The 19,918-nt window shown below is 44.8% G+C and overlaps 2 protein-coding genes across 2 annotated transcripts; both read right to left on the bottom strand.

Annotated features, from left to right (window-relative positions):
* Positions 1 to 339: 339 nt before the first annotated feature.
* Positions 340 to 5,990, bottom strand: LOC105934367 (probable G-protein coupled receptor 132). Its single transcript, XM_021322424.2, has 2 exons — positions 5,903 to 5,990; positions 340 to 1,792 (listed from the first exon to the last, which is right to left on the bottom strand). The coding sequence occupies exon 2, from the start codon at positions 1,630 to 1,632 to the stop codon at positions 571 to 573; it is 1,062 nt and encodes a 353-aa protein (XP_021178099.2). The 5' UTR covers positions 1,633 to 1,792; positions 5,903 to 5,990; the 3' UTR covers positions 340 to 570.
* A 3,165-nt stretch (positions 5,991 to 9,155) lies between these two features.
* vipas39 (VPS33B interacting protein, apical-basolateral polarity regulator, spe-39 homolog) lies at positions 9,156 to 16,381 on the bottom strand. The gene is made up of 19 exons (XM_012874367.3): positions 16,311 to 16,381; positions 15,901 to 15,993; positions 14,287 to 14,389; positions 14,068 to 14,205; positions 13,961 to 13,999; positions 13,830 to 13,894; positions 13,699 to 13,755; positions 13,045 to 13,137; positions 12,929 to 12,962; positions 12,754 to 12,856; positions 12,633 to 12,660; positions 12,473 to 12,546; positions 11,988 to 12,063; positions 10,502 to 10,636; positions 10,299 to 10,340; positions 10,055 to 10,231; positions 9,891 to 9,980; positions 9,684 to 9,788; positions 9,156 to 9,612 (listed from the first exon to the last, which is right to left on the bottom strand). Exons 2-19 carry the CDS (start codon positions 15,991 to 15,993, stop codon positions 9,592 to 9,594), a joined length of 1,473 nt encoding a protein of 490 aa, XP_012729821.2. The 5' UTR covers positions 16,311 to 16,381; the 3' UTR covers positions 9,156 to 9,591.
* Positions 16,382 to 19,918: the final 3,537 nt, after the last annotated feature.

The following is a 19,918-nucleotide window of genomic DNA, read 5'->3' as shown; positions in this document are numbered from 1 at the left end:
GTGCGCGGTACGCTATTGCAAATACGGTATTTTCCCCACAGACCACCAGGGCGGCCGAGAAAACCTTTGTTCGACCTGAAATGACTCATTTAATCATCCAAAACGGTATGGAACACATTAATTAACTGAAAAATGTTGCATAGTATGCCTTTAAAATATTTTGTCCCCAAAGGGCCGTGGTAGGACAATCAAACACCGACTTCCCAGACTTGAAGTGGTCAAGTTCCAGCATTTCATGGAGAAACATAGCAGAGATCACACAGATGGAAGTAATCACACCCAACGGTCCTATGCGGCCCCGTCTGGCCTGGTTCTGTCCGCCTCAGCTTTACTGTGAGACAAAACAAAGACGGTCATATCCTGGACATTCATCATCCTGCACAATAAATACGCCAACATTGGCCATCAGCGGACAGTAGAGCTGGTGTGCAGTTCTCATGTCTCCAGAGCTCACATGTCTGCAGTGGCGTCAGGAGACAAGGACTCGCTCGCCTTCCTTCACTCAGGTAGAAACGTCCGTCCTGGGTCCTGTCCTAGAGGACGAGGCTGGGAGCAGCAGCTCTGGAGCGTTTAGCCGCTCAGGATCTCCGTTGTCCCGCCGGCCGGTCGCTCCGTCTCGGTTCCCGCGTTCAGCTGGAAGTTCTTGTCGGGGCCGCTGCTGGACGGCGGCTCCTGGCACGGCAGCGCGCAGACCTGCGTGAGTCCGCGGAAGCACTCCCTGCGGATGTTGCTGCTGGACAGGACGTAGAGGATTGGGTTGACGGCGCTGTTGATGGTGGACAGGCCCAGGGAGATGGTGTAGGGGGTGTACATGGTCCGCTCAAACAGGCAGGGGGCGTCGGCCAGCCGGGGGAACTGGGTGACGACGGCCCGCACCAGCAGGATCAGATGGTAGGGCCCGAAGCAGACCAGGAAGAGCAGCACCACCGCCACGGCCAGCCGGTGCACGCGCCGCTTCTGCTCGTCCTGCAGCCCCGAGCTGCGCCGCACGCTGGCCAGGACGCGGCGGTTGGTCGCCGCCAGCAGCAGCAGCGGCAGCAGGAAGCCGACCACGAAGCGGGCGTAGTTGAAGCCCATCACCGTGACGCTGCTCTGGCTCGGCTCGAAGCAGCGGCCCAGGCGCTCGGCGTTGCCCTCCTTCATGGCGAAGACGGCGACGTGACCGCCGGCCACCACCAGGACGACCGCCGCCGTGACGACGGCGGCGTGGCGCTGCCGCCGCTGGCCGCGCGACTCCAGGCTGTAGGCCACCGCCCAGAAGCGGTCGCAGGAGATGCAGCAGAGCAGGAAGATGCTGATGTACATGTTGCTGAAGAAGACGTAGCCCGTCAGCTTGCAGGCGGCGGAGCTCCAGCGCCAGTTGTGGCCGCTGTTGACGTAGTCCGCCCAGAGCGGCAGCGTGGACAGGTAGGTCAGGTCGCACAGCGACAGGCTCCACAGGTACACGGCCAGCACGTTTTTCCTGCGCACCTGCTGCCAGGTGAGGAAGAGCGTCAGCGCGTTGGCCGGGAGACCGACGACCAGAACCACGACGTACAGAACCAGCAGCGGCAGCCGGCCCTCCTCATACGCCGGCTCGCAGTCCGCTGAGCTCTGGTTGCTCATCAGAAACCCCTCTGTGACGGGCAGCATGGCGGCCAATCACGGCCGAGGGTCCTGGACTCTTCAGATGGCCGGCCAATCAAATGCAAGGACCAGGGTCTGCAGGAATGCACGGCCAATCAGAAGACCCAGGGATGAGCAGCTAAGGATCGGCCGGATTATGGCAGGAATCCTGTCAGGTGATCAACATCTGGAAGGAGAGAAAAAATTTGAGAATAGAAAAAAATAAGAGAAAAAAAATAAATAATAATAATACATTTTATCTAAAAGGCGCCGTTCTGGACCCTCAAGGTCACCGTACAAAAAACAGCTAAAAACACATCAATGTCAAAGTTGAAAACACAGAATAAGGAGCGTTTTTAAAAGATACCAAGGCTGGAACGGGGAAGTTGATTTCAAAGAGAATAAGCAATCTTAGATGAGTTTTGATTTAAAATGGAGAAGTGAGTCAGAGTTTCTAAGTCGGGCTGGTAAATGAGGAAAGTTACCGATAGTCTGTCTAAGCTCGGCTCTGGTCTTTAGTAACCGTTTTGATCTTTTTCTGTTTCTTCTCGTGGTTTTTCGTGTCGTTTACCTTCATATTGAACTCAACCTGACGGCTGAATATCCTGCAGAGAACGTCGACTCGTCGTCTCACAGATCCAAGAGAAACCTAGAGGTGCTTCCTGCACCTTTAGCTCAAACTTCCTGCGGTGATGACCTTACTGAGGGTAACTCCTCTGTTGCTTCCCCATTTCTGTCACCGCTGCCTCATTTCCACAGTCACAGAAGTTCCTCTTCTTTATCTGGCACCATCATCTGCTGAAGTCTGCGATGCCGAGAGCAACACGTAACTCCGTTTAGCAGCAGGATGAGCGTACCCACGTGTGCTGCTGCACGTTAACACCTGAAACAGGAAACACGCGTCTGAGGCTACGGCGTGAACACCGAGGCTCCTGGAGCCTCAGTCCTGGCTGGCGAGGGCGTCGGGTCTTTGCTGCGCAAAATTAGCATCATTATCAGATTATAGATGTTCTAAAAGACTTCAGGTGATTCCATGATGACAGAAGCATCCGAGCTTTAAATGAAATGATCGTCGTGGTGTTGATGTCAGCAGATGGTTTCCTCAGAGCTCAGCTGTTCCTCCGTGTTTCATGATTCACTCACTGATTCACTCGGTTTCCAGCATCGCTGTGGGGGAGTTTAAACTTTGCTGCTTCGCTTACGGGACCCAGTGGGACCAAAGTTCAGCTGCCGGACCTCTTTAGAATAGAGACGTTCTGACCCACAGCATCACACCTCCACCACCATGCTTTACACATTTCTATCATTTATCTAGTCTGGGCTCAGCACCCTTTACAACCCGCAGAGCCAGCCAGACAAATTCAGTTTAGAGCCACAAAAGTTACACATCTCTTTGAAACAAGAGCTTGTTTTTATAGTACAGTATACTATAGGAAATTTGTTCACATTTTCAACAGTTTTTATTATTTAACCAGACTTAGACAACTTTATTTGTCATTTTGTATCCACAAGGTGCGTACAGAACGAAATTTAGTTTGCATACAGCAGTATTTTTATGTTTAGGTTTAATAAAAAATGTTCTATTGGACATTTGATTTTTATACCAAATGGCATCGAAATGATGAAAAAGCAATAAGATGCTTCATTTATCTATAGTAAAATGTTCTATACACCATTAGTTTCTTTCTTTCTGGAAATGCATACATTGCAGAAATAATGCAGCCTAAAGCTTGCAATTTTAAATTACCTTTACATTTAGAAACATTTAAAGAGCCATACAGGGACTGTAACAAAAAGTTTTTTTTTCATTAAATCAGACTTTTTTATTATTGTTTTAGTTCAGTTAGGAATAAGAACATTTACAGAATTAGCACTAAGATAAAACCTTTGAGAGAGCTTCAGTCAAACCCGTCCAGCTTTTTTTGGATTAGATTCATGTTTTAAAAGCAGTACATGAAAAACATCATTAATTTAAATACTTTTTTCAAAGTCAGAAGTTTACATACACTGAGATGACTGCGGCTTTAAAGGTGACTATAATGATGAATCCACAAAATTCAAATTTAAATAAACCAATCTGTGGAGGCAGAACCAGATTAGGGTGATGGAAAGGAGGCTTTCCATCCCCAAAGACTGAAATACCAGCAGAAATGAGCAGAAAGCTGCTCAGCAGTTTTTTTCAATATGTGATTTAAAAATACGTAAATCAAAACAGAAAAAAATATTTTTTTTTCTTGGTTGAATCAAAATAAAAGGAAATCAGGGTGTGAATACTTCTGGACTAGTATTCATGCATTACATCAGTCTGCCAGATGGTTATATATAAAAAGTTATTTATTTCACAGAGAATCAGAATAAAAATCCCAGCAGATAAATGAGAGCAGACGATGAAGGATGTGGTCCGGAGCTGAAGCTGAACAGAACCAGAACCACTGGATCCGGCTCTTTGTGGAGAACGTCAGGTTTGGGTTTCTCTGCTCCTGGAGTTGTTCTGTCGTCTTTGTTGACAACAAACTGCTGACATCTTCAGCTTCGTGTTTCACACCAAAGCTTCCTGTGGAAAATCTGATTTCACGTTTTTTTCTGATTGAAGCGGAAACTTTGTGGTCGGGTTGATCGTTCGAGCTCGATGCAGACGAGCTTTTTGTCGTGGCAGCAGACGGGTTTGAACAAGTTGGTTTGAACGTGTTGGTGAGATGGAAGATGAACGGGTTCAAACTCAGAGCATCGTTCATTCAGCAATAAAATCTAAACTGTTACTGTAAGCAGAGACGGTTAGATGTTTCCTTTTCAGAGTATCGCTCCGCCTGCAGCAGTCGGTGCGTCTCTCTGCCTCCTGGATGAATCCCACCTCACCATCTAACCTTTGACCTTTCTCATGAACGCTCTGCAGCTCGGCTATTAAAGCAACGTTTCTGCTGAGCTTTGCTCTCTGTCAGCTTCAGAACCAAAACATTCACTCCTTTTTATTCTGCTTTACATCCTTCAGCTGATGCATATCCAGATTACTTCTCGTCAAGTTTTTATAATTTTTTAAGTTTTCTTCTTCGTCTTCAGGTCCGTTCATTCATCATTTCGGCATTCTGCCTCGCAGGAACTGCTTTTCTCCTTGATTTCTATCATATTTGCAGCTGAAGGGTGTAACTGTCATGGATTGAGTCAGAACCAGGAAGGTTCCACCCAAGGCTCTGCAGGGATTAAAGATCATGAAAAGGCAACTGGATAAAGACGGAACCAATGTGGCCATTCAGATTCTCAGTCAACCGATTCATGTCCACTCTAACGGCGTCTAATCGGACTCGGACCTTCGTTCAGTTCTGGTAAATACGTTTTGACACCGACCCAGGAGTCTTTGTCAGTTCTGGAGGATCAACCTGGAGTTTTTACCCGAACCGCTGGTCCTCCTGTGCTGCTCGCGGCGTTTATGTCGTTTTATAGTTTCTCTGATCTAGAAGTCTGAGCAGTCCTCCCTCAGACCCAGTGCTGAGCTTTTGGTTCTCATAAACCGCTCTTTGAGTGTTAACGGAAATTCGCTGGTTTCTTGTATCATGGGAAATTTCTCCTGGGTTTCTCAGAGATGCAAAAACTGTTGTTCTATATGTGCTTTCTCTGCTAGTTTTTACTTTTTAGTGACTCTGCTCCTGGATCCGAGCTCACCAAAACCCGGTAAAAAGTCTGGTTGCCTTCCATTTAAGCCCGTTGTAACTGAAAAGGCTGAAAGTGAAACTTGTTCCCCATAAAATGGTTTATAAAGCTGCATCTGAATGAAGGACAGAGATTCTAGAAAGTGAAACCAGAGATGTTGGGTCATGATGAGCGGCACCATGTCTAAAAAGAACAGAATCACCCAGCATGTCAACACAAGCAGTTCATATCAGTCAGGCACGGCGGTGGAGGTATGATGAGGCGGGCTTGTTGTAGAAAACCTGTTATCAGCGCGTTTAAGAGGGTGAGTTTACTTTTTAAAGCACTCGTTCACCTATGAACGCTAGACAGAGTTATGTCTTTATCACGTCTTCTATTCCACTAACACTGAGCTGAATTTAAGCAGTAAGAGACACCAGAAACATCCGTTTACACGCTGAATGTGAGAAACGACCAGCAACACTTCAGCACAAAGAGCTGAGAACCAGCAGAAAGCACAGTGGTGATTTAGTCTTTAGTCCCGCATTCTATCAATGAAGCACTTTTAGCTTAGCTTTTGTAAAGATGAACTGATACTTAAACAGTTTTAGACCACAGGATTTTATTATGTCTGATATATAAAGTCCTGAAATGAATTGTAAATATGTTTTACCTTAATTTAACATCCGTTCCTCTTCTTCGTCTCTGCATAACTGGAACAGTTTTCTTTGGTAAAAACTGTGGTTTTCATTGATGAAAGGTCATTCAGCTACAGAGTTTTCTGAAGAATGGTGATACACTCTCTCCTGCATATAAAACAAAAATAATTCAGCAACACGGTTCTCCAATTGTGCCTCAAGAACTGCTGGTGGTACTCAAGACATTTTGATGAGGTTATTTTCAAGATAAATGCAAATTTAGGATTTAGAGCTTCTAGAAAACCACAGCAGACGACAGTGATGCAGCTGAGCGGGGATGTTTATTTTGCTTTAAAGTAAAGACTTCTGTCTGAGAATGACAAATTAAATTAACATGTTTGGGGATTTACTGACTGATCCACTTAGAGACGAGGCTAGCTGCTGTTAGCAATGCAAGCTAGCTGGGTTTAGCAATACAAGCTAGCTACTGTTAGCAATACAAGTTAGCTGCTGTTAGCAATGCAAGCTAGCTGCTTTTAGCAATGCAAGCTAGCTGGGTTTAGCAATACAAGCTAATAACTGTATTTCTCCAACATCTTGTACTTTCAAACAGGGCAACAACACATTCACTAAAGATGGCTGTGTAGCGCTGGGTTAAGTATCTAATGGCAAAGATCTTCAAGTGTCGGCAAATGCTTTTTTTAAAAGCAGATATCAATCGGTTTTTCAAGGTGGCCATGTTGGATTTTGAGGACTGGCTTGTCATAAAAAAAAAAAAAACCTCCAGGTTTCCCTTTCAGCACTTCAGGCTCAGGTAACATTTCAGTTATTCTTTACAGCATGAAACCAGCTCCATTGTTTTTGGTTAGCTAGATGCTATAATTTAAACAAAATAAACCCTAAGCTTAGGCGCTTATTCTCCTGAAAGTGTTTTTTTCTGACCCTCCAAATTGTTGTGTACCATTTTATTTATACAAAGACCATCCATAAATATTGTGACCGAGGCCACTGTGGATCTTCTAAAGCTGCAAAAACTCGCTGTTAATGCAACGTTCCCAGCATTCAACATGTTGCACATGTTAGACTAAAATTCACTTCTGATTGGTTGCTCATTCCCCCCTGACGACTCCTCTCCAGGAAGCATCAGGTGCACTTGGAACTGAACCTCACTACCAGCCAATCACAGGCAGCTCTTTTTCATCCAATCAGAGCATTCCTTGTAAACACTGCATTGAGTTGGATGCAAATCTAAAATTGGACCAAGTGGCAGAAATTACAAAACAAGATGGTGGGATTTATGAAAAACACAGGAGAACATGATGCAATAAATATATATGTTTAGTTACGTTATGCAAGTTATACAAATTATTATCTTGGTGGCTGCAACACTTTGGGCTTGTTATATTTGTTCATTTTTTCTTCTTTCATCTTTGAATTGGGTCATTAAATAAAGGTCAGTGAGATTGCCTGTATTAATATAGGATTTAATAATTAAATCATCTTAAATTATGTCATAAAACCAGACTGAGGTTCTTGATAAGCTTTTGGTTTTTTATCAGCTTTATTTCCTATTGCCTGAGCGCTCCTTTAGTGACTGTTAGCCTTTCATTAATGCAGGTTCAGTTTAGTCATTCAGGTGTTTTATGGATGTCGGGTGATCCTGGAAGATTTCGTTCTAAGATTTTTGGAATGGAGTTTTCCTCAAATAACTCTCCTCTTGTGGAAGTATCAAGTCCATGTAGAGCTAAAGAATTCATCCTGCATATAGTTTCTGGATTAGACTGGTATGATTTGTTAAAATGCATCAGACAGTTTCATCCCTCAGTGAAAGATGCCGGTGAACAGGAACGTTGATTCTGTTCTCTTTTTTTACTGGTTTTAATTATTTAAACAAACTGTCAAAATGTGTCAGTGAGGAATTTTTTTATGAACAATCTGAGATCGACTGCTTTAGAGTTCAAATAAACCAGCAACTGGGATCCAGTTCAGCTGAATTTGTCATTAAAATCATTTTCTTCCAGTAAATCCCATGACATGAATGAACAAAAACCGATTTCATGACCTTTGTGTAGGTAAAAATACTCCTGAAATATGCTCAAACTGCTGTAAGATGTAATATGATCAGGTAGAGCCGGCCCACAGATTTACTGCGGTAATAACAGCCCAAGCATGAGGATTAAAATGCTGTTTTCATTCAGATGTGATCAATATTTAATGAGATTTATCTGCTGCTGTTCTCTTTGTTGCCTGTTTCCTCTGATATTCACATTAATACAGATCCAATCATTTCTCTTTAATCATCCAGATATTGATCCTTTGAAGGCTGAAGGTCTCCTTAGACCAGGTAGCCCCCCCACATGTGGTCACTGCTAGCCTGTTTTAAAAAATGGCACAACCCTTAATCATCACATAGATTAAAAAATGACAAAAGCATTTAAAACATATTTATATTATATTAATGTAAAGTTAAGGTGACTCTTATGACACAGTAGCTCTTAGTATGAAAAAGGTTGGTGAGCTCTGCCTCAGACCAACGCAGCAGGAAGCAGAACATCACGCAGACCCCACCCTGAACCCCACCTGTTTAAGCTCCGGAGCTTCACCTGGAGGTAAAAACTCACCTGAGACGCAGCGCGTGCTCCCCTCTGTCCTCGTGCTGGTCTTTAAAAAAGTGAAGTGAGAGGAAAAACTGCGCGTGTGACGTCAGCAGCACGTCATGTTGAAACCACCCACAGGGTTGACTATAAATATTTTCATCTGTTACTAGGATGACCATGATCTGAGACAATAGATGACTAATGAGACTTCGGTTGAATTTGTTTAATTTTATTTCTTTCCTAAGAATCTACAAGAGCGGCTTTTAACTTGAACTCCAGGACGGTAACACTTCATCCGTTCATAATGAATTTAATCGGTTATGATAAATCACAGCATTTTCATCTATTTGAGTTGATTGCTTATGGATTTCTGGACGGACTGGACCCGTTTTTTTTATTGTTCCAAAAGAACATTTTCCTTTAATGTATATATGTTGTAAAACAGAAGGAAACAATTAAGACATGATAAACAGATTAAAAATACGACATCAATCAGGTTTCATATTAGTTTTATTCCTCCGTGATTTGCGGTTCGCTGCAGGTGTCAGGATGGCGGTGCTGCCCTCTGCTGGAGTTCTGATGTCACTGCAGCCTCTTCCTGCTCTGCTGCTGCATGAACAAAACCACCTCTGTGTGTTTTTCTTTAAAAACATCATCTGTTTTTAACAGCTTTGATAAAACAACCACCCTGTTTTTCTCATTTCGTGCTTTTATCACAGTTTTATTCCTCACAGATGCTCATAAACACATTGGTAAATGTAAACATGGACTCACACCTGGGACCTGTACTGGCCTGAGGTCCTAACAGGCGCTATGGACACTCTGGGGACAGCTTCACTGGGACATTATCAGCTCTGACGTCCACAAACACCTCCTCCTCCTCTCTCCTTCATCATTTTTACAGTTTTTACCTTTTATATTAACATATTATAGAAAGTTCTTTCAACAGGAAAGCTGGCTCCGCCCACTTTCTGCTCAGTGCCAGTGATCCTTCTCAGGCCATCACCAAAACTGGAGCCGGCGTGAGCCGATTGGTCATGCCTGTTGTCACGGCGATGGGTTTGCCGTCTCAGACAGAAAGCTGGCACCTCAATTTCACAATAAAAGTCTGAAGCTGCAAGCCGCCATCAGTTTTTCCATCGGATTTGCTGCAAAAGAGGAAACGGATCAGACGAGTAACACGACAACAGATTAAACTCCTCCTCCTCCTCTTCCTCACCGAGTTATTGAGCAGCTCGTCGATCTTCCTCTCCTCCGGTGAACCCTGCTCCACCTTCTTCCGATATTGTGCCAACAGCTGCCGGTCCTTCATGTCCCGGTACGTCTGATTGGCCGACAGAGAGGATACGTCACAATCAGAAAGCCCCGCCCCTCTTTCGTTTTCATTGGTTTAAACAGTCCGGCCAATCAGAGAACCCCGACTCACGTTGATGACGATGTCGTGACATTTGTGCTTCTGAGCCAAACTGATCCTCAGCTCCGCGTCGCTGACCAGGCCGACGTAGTCCTGCAGCACCTGCCACGGACCAATAAAGGCGTCAGTACATCCGCCTCTACTGTCACTGGCGGGTTTAGGCTCCGCCCACTCACATGTGTAGGGGCGGAGTTTTTCTGCAGGATGTCGACGACCCGCTGGAAGCTCAGCGGTGATTTCTTCTTGGTGAAGCCCAGCCAGTTCCTGCTGTTGAACAGAGCGTCCACGTCCAGCCAGGCCTTCAGCTTGGCCCGCGCCGCCAGCGCCGTCGTAAAGTACTGCTTCTCTGAGATCTGAGGGTGGAGAACGTTAGAGACGCAGACCTTCAGAGGTCAGAGCACAGAGGACAACAGTCCTCACCTTGAATGTCTGACGGACGTTCACCGGACTGCTGAAGGTTCCCTGCAGACAAACCAAAAGTGATCTGGTTTACTAATCCAGATTAACACCTCTAGAGTTTCCTCTGGTTCTCTGACTCAATGCAACCTTTAATGTTCCTAGAAACAAACTGGTTTAATCAGATTAACCCCCGTCTGGTTTAGTTCAGTTAAACCGGGTCTGACCTCCGGCTCGGTGTAGTGGTAGAAGCAGCAGTAATACAGAGTCGTGATCAGCGGCATGTTGAGGATGGAGGCTTTTCTGGGAAACTTCTGGAAGATTTCCACCTTTCCTTCACGTTCAGCCTTCCGGTCTGCTGCCTGAAGAAGAGGAACCATGGAAAACGAGCAATTAGGCCGGGGTCAATTAGGCTGGAGTCAATTAGGGTCAATTAGGTTGGGTCAATTAGGCTGGAGTCAATTAGGGTGGAGTCAATTAGGCCAGAGTCAATTAGGGTGGAGTCATTTAAGATGGAGTTAATTAGGCCCAGTTTAATTAGGATGGAGTCAATTAGGGTCAATTAAAATGGGTCAAATAGGATGGAGTCAATTAGAACAGGGTCAATTAGGCTGGAATAAATTAGAACAGGGTCAATTAGACTGGAGTTAATTAGGCTGGATTCAATTAGGGTCAATTAGGGCGAGTCAATTAGGCTGGAGTCAATTAGGCTGGAGTCAATTAGGCTGGATTCAATTAGGGTCAATTAGGGCGAGTCAATTAGGCTGGAGTCAATTAGGCTGGAGTCAATTAGGCTGGAGTCAATTAGGGTCAATTAGGCTGGAGGCAATTAGGGTGCAATCAATTAGGCTGGAGTCAATTAGGGCCAATTAAGCTGGAGTCAACTAGGGTGGAGTCAATTAGGGTGGAGTCAATTAGGCTGGAGTCAATTAGGGTCAATTAGGCCGAGTCAATTAGGCTGGAGTCAATTAGGGTCAATTAGGCCAGGGTCAATTAGACTGGAGTCAATTAGGATCAATTAGGCCAAGTCAATTAGGGTGGAGTCAATTAGGGTCAATTAGGCCAGGGTCAATTAGACTGGAGCCAATTAGGATCAATTAGGCCAAGTCAATTAGGGTGGAGTCAATTAGAGTAAATTGGGCCAAGTCAATTAGGGTGGAGTCAATTAGGGTCAATTAGGGTGGACTCAATTAGGCTGGAGTCAATTATGGTAGAATAATTTAAGATGGAGTCAATTAGGCCCAGATTAATTAGGATGGAGTCAATTAGGATGGAGTCAATTAGGGTCAATTAGGCCGGAGTCAATTAGGATGGAGTCAATTAGGGTCAATTAGGCCGGAGTCAATTAGGATGGAGTCAATTAGGCCAGGATTAATTAGGCTCGGGTCAACAGCGTGTTGTAGTTACAGCCCAATAGCATTTTCAACTGATCTATACGCTTTTAGTTTATTATATTTTTAGTTTGTGATCTTTTTACTGTTTTATTCTGTAGCACTTTGAGATCTTTTTTTAAATGTAACGTTCTTTATAAATAAAACATATTACTACAGTTGGTAAATTGGCTGGTTTGGAACTGAATCTAAGTCCATCTGCTCGCTGCTTTCACCACTTGAGGTGAGACTTTAGATTCAACACGAACAGCTGATTCAGCACAGAATCTACTGATAATGTCTGGTTAACGCCCCTGTGACCCGGTTCTGACCCGGTTCTGACCTCGATGATGATCTGCCTCTCCAGCAGAGTGTAGTGATCCAGAACGTGAGCCGCGTCCTCAGCAGCAAACGGGAGGCTGAAAATGAACCAATCAGAGGATAAATGCAGAAAACGACCAACAACTGAACACTTGTCTTTCCTGCTCTCCAACTTCCTAAATCACTTCCTTTGAAACCCTCTAAGCTCCTTTCCTTTCCATCCTTTACTCCTAACTCTCCTCCTGACATTTTGCCCAAACTTCAGTTACTCTTTCCAGACTTGCTTACTTATACCTTCCTTCTTTTCCTCATTTCATTCTTCCTAAAGCCCTTCCACCCTTATCCCTCCTTTCCTTTCCTTCCTACCAGGCTTACTTGCTTACTTATAACTTTGTTCCTTTCCTTATTCGCTCCTTCCTAAAGCACCTCCTTTCCTCTCTCTCCATCTTTCTCCCTTTGAACCCGCCTAAAACACTCGATTCCTTCCTTTCTTCCTCGTTTCCTCACCTCAGACAGCTCTTCAGGAAGTCCCGCCTCTTGTTTTCATCTGTGATGCTCTTGTATTCCTTATACTGAAGCAGCTGTTGCCACGGAAACAGACATGTGACGTCAGCAACAGGCGGCTAACGAGCCTCTGCTCGTTAGCCACCTGTTGCTGACGACTTACCGCAGCGTCCTCGGTCCGGCCCAGAGCTCTGAGGAGCAGAAGAAGAAAACGGGCGTGAACAAACCGAGCCGGTCAGAGCACAGGTCCGGCTGAGCTCAGGTGAGTCCAGGTGTGTTCGGACCTGAGCAGCTCCAGCAGCAGCCTCTGCTCCCTGGTCTCAGTCAGGTAGTGGATGAAGTGTCTCAGGGCCGTCGTTCTGGACTCCAGCTCCCGGAATAAAACCTCTGAGCAGAACAAAAAACAGCGAGAATCGAGCATTGGGCTCTGACAGCGGCAGCAGCAGAGAAAACACACACCTTTGCAGAGAGTCCTCTTCAGATAGATCAGAACCTGCAAGCAGACAGAGCAGAGTGTCAGGTGAGCGCGTCATTAACAGAGCTCCTCATGGGTCAACGGCGGCTCAGAACTTTACGGCAGTGATAGCGTTCCCGTCGTGAGCGGCGACGGCCAGATCCAGCAGCAGCAGTTTGTCCTGCAGCGAGCGAAACTTCTCCAGAGACACGCCCTGCAGGACAGAGACAGAACCGGTTCTGATGGTTCTAACGGACCTGCAGCACAGCTAGGGCTGGGTATCATCTAGGATGAGCCGATTCGATACGATTCTCGATAAACAGCTCAGCTTGCTTTGATTCCAATATCGATATTTATTACTTTGAATTAATGCTCAGTGATTCAATCACCAAAATCAGCCAAATATTATGTTTATGTTCTATTTATGTTCTATTTATTGATCACAGACATATTAACAGGAAAATAAAGTGCATTTGCTTCAATGCATTTAACGTGTCACAGAAACCAAAAATGTGCCCAAACATCTGATTTTAGGGACAAAGGAGCTTCTAAAATCCTGTCGGCCGTTCCACAAATTCGTCTCACTTGCTCTCCTTCGCTGTGAACTGTAATGGTTGCGCTGTAATAACGCCCCCTAGAGGTTGGGAGGTATATCGATATTGAAAGCCAGAATATCGATATTAAATCGTTTTTAAAAATATCGATATTAATCTTTATATCGATTTTTATGCACAGCCCTAAGCACAGCGAGCCCACACACACACAGATCACCCACCTTTCCTTGCTGCAGCCTCTGAACCGTCTCCTCCGCCGACCAATCACCAACCAGATCCTGACCACACGCCCAGTGACATCATCAGGACAGATCCGAGCAAAGCAGCAGGAGTCAGACTGTAATCGGATTACCTTGTACTCTGATTTGGGCTTTCGCAGCTCGGGGGTGTAGAGGCGGAGGGACGAGTCGCCGAGAACTGAAAGAGAAAGATGGCGTCAGTCGGGGGTCGGCCGGTCGGCTCGTGGCTGCTGATCAGACTCACTGTCGCTGAAGCTCTGCAGGTTTCCTCCTTTGCCTTTCCCTGCAGACACAGCAGACGTCAGACCCTGAGCTGGTCATGTGACCTGACCTCCACCCTCAGCGCCTCACCTTTGAACAGAGAGCTCAGAGAAAGGCCCGACTGGCTTTTGTTGAGCGGCGGCGTCTCCGTGGAGATCTTGGGGAAGGCGGGCTCCCTGTCCGTCTTCTGATTGGACGCCGCCATCTCTTTGACAGACCACGATATACCTGACGACGCGGGAGCTACGGGTTAGCGCCCAGCAGCCAATCAGAGCAGAGGATTGTCAGAGGGGACGCGAGCCGACTTACTGCCGACCGGCTCGCCGCTCCAGCTGAACTTCTCCCAGTCGTCCTCGCCATCTTCTCCCATCAGCGTCCCGATGCTGCTCACCGCCTTCTTGGACTCCTTCAGCTGAACTCAAACAACAATCAGACTAATCAGCACACATTAAAATTAAGCTGTAAAAAAAAAAGTGATGGGAAAAAAAACCTAAATACCAAATTTAAAACGGTGACTTTTGCTTAATGATTTATGTCATAGACCAACATGATGTAAGACATGATAAGCTGATAACTGATCAGTCAGGTTGGATGGAGAACATCTATGAACATCAGATGTCTACTCTTGCCACAGATTCTCCACTGGATTGAGTTCTGGACTTTGACTAGGCCATTCTAACCCACAAATCCATCCCATAATACCTCAGGCTGCATGTTCAGGCTGGTTCTCCTGCTGGGAGGAGAACCTTCACCTCAGTCTCAGGTTCTCCTCCAGGATGGTCCTCATTCAGCTCCATCCATCTTCTCATCACTTCTGACCTGCTTCCCCCAGCATGATGCTGCCTCCACCGTGCTTCGCTGTGCGGGCGGTGATGCGCCGTCTTATTTAAAACGTTTATTTCTGGACTCCTATGATCTGCACACCTCCTTCCTCCTGTGTCCCACAGGCCCTCCTGGCTTTCTATCAACCACGACTTTCCTTCTTGCCACTCCTCCATAAAGGCAAGATCAGTGGAGTTCATGACAAACCCGGTTGACAGATTATGCCACCTGAGCTGTGGATCCCTGCATCTCCCCCAGAGTTACTGTGGGACTCTTGGCTGCTTCTCTGAATAACGCTCAGATGAAATTCCTAATTAGATGACCTTTAAAGGCAATTAGTCCCAGTGGGTTTTATCAATGGGCGTCAGAGTAAATGGGGGAGAATATAAATGCCCCCAATCAGATTTCTCCTCAGCAAATAACATGTTCAAAAGCGATCTTCCTTCCTCTCGTCTGTGGTGCCTGGTGTTGGTCTACTGCCTGTTAGAAGGTGATCCAACGTGTCTAGAAGGAGCCGCCCCTTCAGCTGCAGTTAGCAGCGGCTGGATGACGTCATTTCCAGGTTATCAGACCCAGCCGGCGCCTGACAACGGATCAGCGTTGCCAGGTTGGGCCGGTTTCACTTTGATTTTTCAGGTATATTTGCTTTGGGTGGGTGGACATAGTTTGGAGTCAGTTTGGCCGTTTTTGAGTAAACTTATTAAAGTCATAATTTCACCACTAGTCACTGGTTCATAGCAGTTATTGGGGACATTTGACTCAACTGTGAACTGATCACAAATCAGTCTGCATTCTATTATAGTTCAGAGGAGTAAATGCAGCCTTTCAGCAAACAGTGGATTTTGCAATAAAGAAATAACGACTGCAGTAAATATAATTATTTCAAATGTGTTGAATTAAGCTTTGCATATTTCTATGTGCATTGATCATAGTTTGTGTCTTTAAAATGTGAAAGTTGGTAAACTTTTGTTGGACTGCAGAGTATTGATGTGCATCCAGGGCCGTCCATACAGTAAATAATACATTGATTGGAGGTTTTTTAGTCTGGGGAACCATGCCTCTATCTGGGCCTGGGTTCTGGTTCCGGTCCGTGGGCCTTACCCTGCTGAACTCATCATCGGTGTCGTCGAAGGTGAAGGCATTGCACTTGGAGCTGTTCCAGTAGTCTTCCTCGTCTGCTTTACTCTTCATCATCTGGACACAGAGAACCAAACTGAGCTTAAAAGAGGTTCTGGACCAGTAAACACACCGGTTCCGGTTCTGGCGCGGACCCTCGGACTCTATCTGTGGACTGACGAAGCGTCCAGAACCAGCTGACACGCTGTGTTTTGATTTGTTAGCATGCTAGCAGGCTAACGGAAGCGCGGCTAATAACGAGTTTTCCCGCCATGACAAACAGCGGGAACCAATTAAATCTCCCTGGACATGAGTGACGTGTCCACCGGAACCGGCTGGTACCAGCCCGCTGGACAGAAACCCGTTACCGATCAGGATCGATCAGCTGTTATTACCTTGTTCACCTCTCCTCTCCGTCTTCCTCCCGGAATGCAACGTCACAGCTTCCGGGTGCGCGGGGGCTTCTGGGAATTGTAGTATAAACGCACTGCGCTCGCTGTGACAAGAAAAGGGGGTTTCCTGCTCTTCTCCCCCCTCATGGCTGCTGGTCACTGATCAGAACCTTCATCCACCAGGTTCCTACAGGAGAGACGAGGCTTCCCATCACTGTGGGGACATTCTGGCCCGCTCTGCTTTGCAGAAGTCCAGACTTTGTCTAGGCCACTCCAAAAACATTTCTCATTTCAGCAGGGACGTGCAGAGACCGTTGGAGGGGCAGGTGCTCAAAGTTAAAAGAGGGCACATGGGGCACGGATTTAAAACACGATACAGAAACCTACCTTGCTATACATCCGGCTGAAATGTACCAACCCATACTATAAAGAATGTAACATGGAATCAAGGGCGTAGGTTTGATTTGAACTTTGATTTGAACTTTAACCCTAGGGACACTTCATTGCTCTGACATCATTGGTCCTACGCAGTATGCATGCTCCTATTTCTTTATGCTTGACTTGAGCGTCAGGGCGCGTTTCTTCTGTCTAAAGAGAAAAGCAGTATTTCTTACTACATTTATACAAATTTTATAAGCACGACACACACTAGATGCTTTTTGTTAATCTGGTGGCCTAGTGGTTAGAGCATTGATCTTGGGTCCCAGAGATTCTGAGTTCAACTCCCACAGACTACCATTCTGGGTCCCTGAGCAAGACACTTAATCCCGAATGCTCCCCTGGCCCCGCCCACTGCTCACCAAGGGGATAGGTAAAGATGCAGAAGTGAATTTCTCCATTGTGAGATCAATAAAGTTCTATTATTATTATAAATTATAAAGCAGCGCCCGATCTGATGAACGTTGAATTGAGACTTTTTTCCCACTTTGAAAAAGTTTGCATTTGAACTTACCAGCAACAGAGACCTATCAATTTTTACCATCTGCAACATTCCAAACACATTTCTTACATCATATATCTGAAGAGTAGATAACAGCTTCTCCTTACCTACATCTTCTCAGACAATTAAATTATTTCCCTAACAATAGTGAGTTGTCGATGTTTAAATGTGCACTAAAATCTTAATACATAAGGAGCATGGAGGACCCAATACTGTACTTTGAGTAAGATTGGTGACACCAAAACTGAATTGTTTCATGAGTGGTTGTCCATTTCATCACTCAATATACTATTGGTATATACTAGTAAGACTAATAAAGAACAGCAGATAAAACTTTAAGATATGTTAAGGCCTATATTAAATTAATTTTACGACCATATCAACAGATTAAATACTTTTTACTTTTTTGGTGTACCAAACTACCCTCGTAATGAAGTAATATTTTATGGATTAAGTCCCTGATGATAAGAATGTCTAGCTCCGCCCCTGGTTTGCACTAATTTACTAATAGACAGTGTGGAAATCTTTGTACAATAAAAGCAATGTAAATAGTGTTCCTCGGTTGTATTTGTCGTAATTCTAATTCTAGAAGTAGAAATAGTGAAATAAATAGCACTATCATTTTGTGAAATCCTAATTACGCTATTATAAATAAGTAAAAGTCTAAACAAAATATAGCAGTTGTTTAGGCAGCATATAGTGTTGTTGTGTTGTATATCATATAAAAGAAATATCACCTGCTATTTATACCTGAACTGCATCAGAGGGTCAACAAAAAAATTAAACAATAATAGCAACGAAATATTGGTAAAAGGGAAACCCTCACCTTTTCTTTTTCAGGCAGCTGTGGCTAAGAATCAGAATTTTTAATAGTCTACAGTCTTTGCTTTTCCATCTTTCCAGCCGGCTTCAGAACTCCAGCCTGGCACAAAATATTTAGTTTTATAAAACAGATTAGGTTTCTGTTGATAAATGCATTATACTTCAGAATTAGATGCTATTTTGAGATGCTAACGTTGGTTACTTACATTTCTCAAGTTCCATAAATCAAAACTCTCTCGCCTGCTTCTTTACAGAACTGCACTCAGCAGCTTTCACCTATTTTACTGCAGATAATTAGTTTCTTAACTGGGACTAGTTCCGTAGCCTAGTATTAATTGTGGTAACCACAGTATTCCTGTATGATAACTGTAAAACTGAAATCTCCGCTCCAAGCAAGCACGCAGACGGACAGACTAGAAAACAGCCAATCAGAAAGAGGGAAGGCGGGATTTAAAGCAGTATAACCAATGACAGTGGAGTTAAACAGCACAGAGCACAGTCAAGTGTGCTGCAGATTTAAAGGGGCAGGACCACTGAGGGCAGGACAGACTGGCCAGCGTGAGGCAGCGGAGCTGGGAGCTGCGAGAGAAAAAGTAGGGCAGAGTGAGGGTACGTTATGTGGATCATGTATTTTTATTATTATTATTATTCTTTTGGACATGCACCATGCACACACACACACCAACAAACACGCACACATAAAAAAAAAAAAACTGACAAAAGGGCACTTTGGGCACCAAGGAGCAAAGGGGCAGGTGCTCAAGCCCCCTCCGCCCCCCCCCCCCTCTGCACGTCCCTGCATTTCAGTCACACAAGGTGGACTTGGACTTTAGCCCATTGTCCCGCTGCATGACCCAAGTGGGCGGACATTTTTCTTTAGGGTCTGCAGCTAGAGAGCAAAATTCATGGTTCCATCGATCACACCAAGTCATCCAGAAGCTGAAGTAGCAAAGCAGCACCAGACCATGACACCACCACCACCGCTGTGTGTTTTATCCTAAATGCTGCTAGTTTTACTCTGGATGAAAGGCGATGCACACCTTGTTGGTCCATAAAACATATATTCCAGAAATCTAGGGGTTCATCCAGAGGTTTTCTGGTAAACATGCGACGGGTCACAGGCCATTGTGTCCGTTTAGGTCAGCAGTGGTTATGACCTGAAGTCTCCCCTGGAGGCCCTAATCATAACCTCTGGCCTTAACTGAGACAGTGAGGCCTGCAGAACTTTAGATGTTCTGGGTTCTTTTGGGTTCCTGGATCAGCCGTCAGTGAGGTCTTGGAGTAAATTTTGTAGGTCGGCAACTTTTTTGAAGGTTCTCCACCGTTCTATGTTTTCTCCGTCTGTGGTTCTGTGGAGTCACGCGGTCTTAGAAATGGCTTTCTAACCCTTTTCAAACAAATAGATAAATCAAATTTGAATCTCTTTGGGTTGCTTATTAATGATCTTATAGTGCATATTATTCATCAGTTTTGCTTCTGCAAATGATGTTCTGTAAATACCCAAAGCTGGAGCTAAATCTCTGCCCTCCGTTATGTATTTTTTGCCAAAAGCGTTTCACTGGTTCTGTTGGCGGCTTGTTCGTCTAAAAGGTGAAAAAGGAGTTAATTGAAGCTTTACCCATTAACTGACAGATTAATTAGCCAAATAACAGAAAAAATGGCAATTATTTCTTGTGATTGAACATTTTTTAGTAGAATAAGATTAGAAGAAATTTCTAAAAAGCAAACTGTTAAAACTGCACCTTTAAATCCTGATCTGTGATAAAATGAGTATTTACTAAACATTATTGTTGCTTGTTCTTGTAATGTCTTCATCTTTGTCAGTGTGGCGCTGCCGTCGTTTTATTTT

Source organism: Fundulus heteroclitus, unplaced genomic scaffold (assembly GCF_011125445.2).
Source record: "Fundulus heteroclitus isolate FHET01 unplaced genomic scaffold, MU-UCD_Fhet_4.1 scaffold_36, whole genome shotgun sequence".
NCBI lineage: Eukaryota > Metazoa > Chordata > Actinopteri > Cyprinodontiformes > Fundulidae > Fundulus > Fundulus heteroclitus.
Note: the sequence above shows the minus strand (reverse complement) of the source record. Positions and strands in the feature narration are given on the sequence as shown.